Below are 6,520 nucleotides of genomic sequence, written 5' to 3'. Positions count from 1 at the left end.
AGGGCTATGAATCACACCCTGTCGAACTAAAATTGAAGATCCACCAGTAGCTTTAGTCCCTGATGGGGAGAAGGAATTGTAGGTACTGTACTGACGTAAATCAAAGTTATCAGTTTCTTTAAGGTAAGTCTCCTGCAGACATATTGCTGATGGCTTATAATCTTGTATCAATAAATGCAAATCATTGAGATTGGTCCTAAGACCTCTGCAATTCCACTGAATAATTGAACTAGAAACGCTCATGTTAAAGGTGGTTGTACAGGGGATCTGTGTTTCCCTTTTCTAGGCGACTTACTGGTGGTGCGCCGATGAGGGAGAGGAGATACATCCATGTCCTCTAAGGTTTGAAAACGATTCTGTATCCGTACAGGGTCACGCTGACCCTTTGGAATACGATCAGAACGATTAGAATGGTCAGATTTTTTGGTTGTCGTTTTCAAATCAGACGATGGTTTCGGTACCGACTGCAGGTTCACTGTTGAAGTCATCGGCGAGTGTGAGACAACTGTAGATGGATCATCCGTTTGAGATGAAGAACTAGATGACTGCCGAGGAGATGTAATGAGGATCGGAGCAGAGGATTCCATCCATGTATAATCAGTTTGACAACATACGGACTGATATGAAACCGATCTAGAAGTTGGAATTGAGACTGAAGCAGCAGCTGCATAAGATTGGCCTGGTTTTTCAAGAGCTAGTACAAGTTTCCTTGCTTCTAGGAAAGAGACATTTCGTTCATGTTTTATTTTCGAAATTTTTGACTGGAGTTCCCATGTAGGGCATGTTCTGGACGACGAAGGATGATTTCCAGAGCAGTTTACACACGCTGGAGGTTTATCACAGAGTTTGCCATCTTCACAGGTGCCTCCACATCGATGACAAGCAGCCGGACTACGGCATGATTTAGAACCATGGCCATATTTCTGACATCTGTAGCACCTCAGGGGATTTGGGATGTAAGTATTAACCCTTAAGTGGCAATAACCAGCCTTCAATGATTCCGGACGTGTTGGAAGACCAAATGTAAATAAATAGGTATTGGTCTTTACGATGTCATTTTCTCTTTTGTAAGTGAACCGCTTAACAGCAGTTACACCTTGTGAGCGTAATTCTGAAATGATGTCACTCTCATCCATATCTGAAAGGCAACGTCCCACATCACGGACAATGCCTTTACAACTATTGAGTGTTCTGTGAGGGGACACCTCCACAGGAACATTAGCCAGTGATTTGGTTGAAAGAAGTATTTGTGACTGGCTTTTCTTTTTACACTCGATCAGAAGAGATCCAGAACGTAGCTTCTTGATTTCTTTGACATCGCCAGCTAAACCTTCTATACCTTTGGAAATGGCAAAAGGATTCAATTTTAGTGGACCATCATTTGGTGCTGACATGACCAAAAAGCGTGACCAATGATCAGGATTTGGGAGAACTTCTTGAATTTCATCCTCAGAAGATACTGAATCATCAGATTCATACGAACGTTTTTTCAGTGGGGGTGCCATGGTGGTATTGAATATGATTCACCCTCCTAGGTCCCCACCCACCATGGAGTGTCAACGAGGACAGTGCCTACTGTATGCGGGTCTCCAGCACACGGCACCAAGGATACTAGGAGGGTATACTCAAGCAGGAAAATATCCCAAAAAGATAAATCCTACCAGATTGGCCCATGAGCCATCGCCTTCTGGGCATGTAAGGCTCTAGGCAAATTTATATGTGACATATTTCTACTCAAGTAAAGTTTGACAAATAAAAAGAGTCGAAGCCTAAAAGTAACAATACAGTTCATTCAGAATATAAGTTTTTTGTGCAATTACAAGTAATGCACAGGGCTCGACATGACCAGCCGATTGGTTGAACCGGGCCCATTCAACCACCCGTCTAGGCGAAGTCAGGGCCAAAGTGGGTGCCTCAAAATATCAGCTTTGCCGAAGCGAAACAACTTGTTCAAAGATGCGATCCACAAGAAACATATGCTTCTAAAACAAAACCATCATCTGAACCATCCTCTAAGGCTTCTACGTCTTCTTCAGCTGCTCAAACAAACTTGACTTGGGTGCACACTGATTCCCCAGAGGTTTTTTCACCCGCTATTTCTACTCAGACCGCTGAGCCACTTCCTCGCATGTCGCAAAGTCAATCAGGGCCAGCTTCGGATTCATCATCACAGCCACCTGCAAGGTCTCAATCTTTGTCAAATGTCCAACAAATTCCTAAAGGAAAAACTAAACCTATGCCTGATTCTTCAAAAAAGCAAAGTGGCAGAGCCCCACAAGGGTCTGAAAACAGAATTAAGCTTTATAATAAATACGGATCACTTGAGGACATGGACGTGTCCGAAAACGTCCAATCAAGGGCACACAGCTTGTCGCCCTCAAAAAAAGTACGGGGTAGATCCCCAATCAACCCGCCCAAACGATAATCCATTGCAAAAATATTGTACAGTGGAACTGTAGAGGCCTAAGGACCAATTTCAACGAGTTACAGCTACTTGTCCAGGATTTTGCACCATCCGCTTTCTGTCTCCAGGAAACCTATCTGAAGGAGACAGACGCTTTTGATCTACGTCAGTTCACTTCATATAATTGTTTTTCACCTCCAGGTGATAGGGCCACTGGAGGGTCTTCAATTCTTGTAAAACAGGGTGTTATCCATAGCCCTGTAACACTCACAACTAGTCTCCAAGCTGTTGCAGTGAGACTAACTCTTCACGTTACCTTTACACTATGCTCTTTATATATTTCACCTTCTTCAGCACTCCAGCAGTCTGATCTTCAAGCTCTCTATGACCAACTTCCTAAACCTTGTATTTTAATGGGTGATCTCAATGGACATAACCCGATTTGGGGTGGTACAAACACAAACTCAAAAGGTAAAATACTGGAAGATTTCATAGCCAATAATGACTTGTGTATATACAATGATGATTCAAGCACTTATCTGCACCCTGCAACTGGCACCTACTCTTCTCTGGATCTGTCTCTTGCAGACCCTTCTCTACTAAATGAATTTGAGTGGTCAGTCCACAATGACCTCTGTGGAAGTGACCACTTTCCAACTATCTTAACAGCAACTAATCCATCTGATTCTCCATCTTATACAAGATGGAATTTTTCCAAGGCAGACTGGTCGTTATTTAAAACGTTATGCACATCTAAACTACGGCCGCAGTGTTTCAGTGAAGTAACTGATCCTATTCGGCTTTTTTCTGACGCTTTAAATGAAATAGCTGATGAGTGTATACCTAGGTCTTCTACTGCTCCACATGTACAGAAACCATGGTTCAATTCCGATTGTAGGCAAGCCAGAAAAGCGAGGAAAAAGGCGGAAAATTATTTCCGCTATCATCCAACTGTCCACAACTTCAATAAGTTTAAAATCCTCAATGCGAAAGCCCGTCGTACCTTCAAACACAACAAACGGCAATCTTGGAGGAACTACGTTTCCAGGATTAATTCGCGCACGCCAATGTCCAAGGTATGGAACATGGTTCAAAGAATTAAAGGTAAAGGTTCTAAATCTTCAGTTCACCATCTCAAAGATGGTGATAATTTAATTACTGACAAGTCTCATATTGCAAATAAAATTGGCGAAACACTTGCCAAAAATTCTTCATCGGCAAATTATGTCCCTGAGTTTCAGAGATATCAGAAACAACAGGAAAAGAAAAAACTTAATTTCGAATCAAATAATGGTGAAGATTATAATGAAGTTTTCTCATTACATGAGTTATATACAGCTCTTGACCAAGCTCATGACACTGCAGCAGGTGATGACAATATTCATTATCAGCTACTGAAACATTTGCCTGAACCATGTCTGGTCACACTTTTAGATATATTTGACAAAATATGGACGTCTGGAGCATTTCCTCCTTCGTGGCGTAATGCCATTGTAGTCCCAATACCAAAACCTGGCAGGGATCATACAGATCCGTCGAATTACAGACCGATATCTCTCACTAGCTGTGTCTGTAAAACCATGGAACGTATGGTGAATAATAGATTAGTTTGGTATCTTGAAACCAATAATCTCATTACAAATATTCAGTGTGGTTTCAGGAAAAATCGCAGTACCATTGATCATTTGGTACGCTTAGAATCCTTCGTGAAAAATGCAATCGTAAATAAACAACATGCTGTATCAATTTTCTTTGATCTTGAGAAAGCTTATGATACGACCTGGAAGCATGGTATTTTGAGGGATTTACATGAATTTGGATTGAGAGGTCGTTTGCCTCTTTTTATATCAGAGTTTTTAAAAGACAGGCAATTTCAAGTCCGAGTAGGTTCTACCCTGTCTGATCATTATAATCAGGATCAGGGTGTCCCTCAAGGTAGTATTTTGTCTGTCACTTTGTTTAGTATTAAGATCAACAGTTTATCCAAGGTTTTAAATGATTCAATTGATGGATCATTATTTGTGGATGATTTTAATATTTCTTGTCGTGGAAAAAATATGCACACTATTGAAAGACAACTGCAGTTATGTTTGAACAAAATAAATAAATGGTGTCTTGAAAATGGCTTCAAATTTTCTAAATCCAAAACTAATTGCATACATTTTTGTAGAAAATATAAGCCGCATAAGGACCCTGAACTATCTTTAAGTGGCACTCCCATCAAGGTTGTAAAGGAGGCCAAGTTCCTGGGTTTAATTTTCGATTCTCATTTACCCTTCTTGCCACACATTAAATCCCTTAAAGCTAAATGTCTGAAGGCACTAGATTTGTTAAAGGTTGTTTCAAATTCAAAGTGGGGAGGGGATCAAGTTACCCTCCTTCACTTATACAGATCATTGGTACGATCCAAACTTGATTATGGCTCCATTGTGTATGGTGGAGCCTGTAAAAGCAACCTCAAACTATTAGATTCTGTCCATCACCAAGGTCTAAGACTTTCACAACGCCGTATAAAATTGTCTTTACAATACATTACTAAACTATATTCTAATAAATCTAACCCAGCCTATGACTGTGTGTTCAATCCGCTTTATGAAAATTTGTATGACAAGAGGTCTTCTCTTGTTCCACCTCTAGGACACAGAATTAAACCCTTTCTTTCTTCGGCCAGAATTGAGTTGGAAAACATAGCTCCCTCCCGTCTCCTTTCTTCTCCTCCTTGGCAGTTGGTTAGGCCACAAGTTGACCTAACATTAACTTCATTTAACAAATCAGAAACTAATGAATTACAATATAAACAAGAATATAATCAATTAAAACATAAATATAGCAATTACAAACCCTTATTTACAGATGGATCCAAGGACGGTGGTGCAGTAGCTTGTGCCACTGTCATTGGATCGAGAACAATATCTTCTAGACTTCCCGATAACAGCTCTATTTTTACTGCAGAAGCAAACGCCATATTAAGTGCTCTTCAATATATTCAAAGACACCCTAAACATAAACAGTATATAATCTATTCAGACTCTCTCTCTTGCCTTCAGGGTATTAAAAATATTTCTTGTAAACATCCACTTTTGATAGAAATTATTGAATTGTACAATAATCTTGCTACTGGCCAGTGCGACATTGTTCTTTGTTGGTTACCTAGTCACGTTGGCATTTCTGGTAACACAATGGCCGATCTTGCTGCTAAAGCAGCACTCAGCAAATCTGTAACACCACTTCTTATTCCATACTCAGATTATAAAGCTGCAATAAGATCTTATATCCGTGATCTGATGCAGAAGAAGTGGGACACCCAAGTAGGTATAAATAAATTACATGAAATAAAACCTTATATCGGTTATACTTACTTGGGTTGTCAGTCCAGATTTGAGGAGGTCATTATGCGACGATGTCGCATTGGCCATACGAGGTATACTCACGAGTATTTATTAAAAGGCGAAGATCCTCCGTTTTGTATCCCTTGTGATGAAAGAATCACAGTCAAGCATGTCCTGCTTGACTGTGTTGAATACTCCATCACAAGGGATAAATATTTTAATTCACGAACTTTGAAGGATCTTTTTAATTCTGTTAGCTCTCATTTAATTATTGCATTTTTAAAAGAATTAGATTTGCTAAATGAATTGTAAATAGATGAATATTTTATGCTTGGAAGTTTGAATTAGTAACTTAGAGTGTTAGTGGCTGTATCCTCGAGGGGGGTTAAAGCACTGTAAAATTATTGTCCTCCTGAGAGGATACGTAAGTCCCAAAACATTTGAAGTCAAATTTGATCTTCCATTTTGTCTTAGCCGTAGAATATGTGTCATTTTAATTTGTGGCTAATCTTGCTTACAATCACCATCAACTGAGGGGATGATGTAAATCCAGCTAGGGACCATGCAGGTAGCAGAAGTACTGTAAGTCCCCATGGCCCCTAGTATGGTGATCTACCTTCAGTTGTTGATGATCTATATAGCCTGTTTTTATATTGTATTGTCAGAATAGGAATATTAGTTTTAACTTTTCACGCTAGTTTTATTTCTTATTGTGATATTCTAGTTGTTTTACTGTCCTTCGTCGACAGGTTTTTATCATATACATAGATTCCTTTTTTAAGAATGC

General features: G+C 39.7%; 1 protein-coding gene across 1 annotated transcript; it reads right to left on the bottom strand.

The window, feature by feature from the left end:
• Positions 1 to 239: 239 nt before the first annotated feature.
• On the bottom strand, positions 240 to 1,505 carry LOC137259461 (uncharacterized). The gene has a single exon (XM_067797112.1). It carries the CDS (start codon positions 1,503 to 1,505, stop codon positions 240 to 242), a length of 1,266 nt encoding a protein of 421 aa, XP_067653213.1.
• Between the last annotated feature and the right edge of the window lie 5,015 nt (positions 1,506 to 6,520).

This window comes from Haliotis asinina, chromosome 13, assembly GCF_037392515.1.
Source record: "Haliotis asinina isolate JCU_RB_2024 chromosome 13, JCU_Hal_asi_v2, whole genome shotgun sequence".
NCBI lineage: Eukaryota > Metazoa > Mollusca > Gastropoda > Lepetellida > Haliotidae > Haliotis > Haliotis asinina.
The sequence above is the reverse complement of the archived record's forward strand: the minus strand, read 5'-3'. Positions and strand labels throughout refer to the sequence as shown.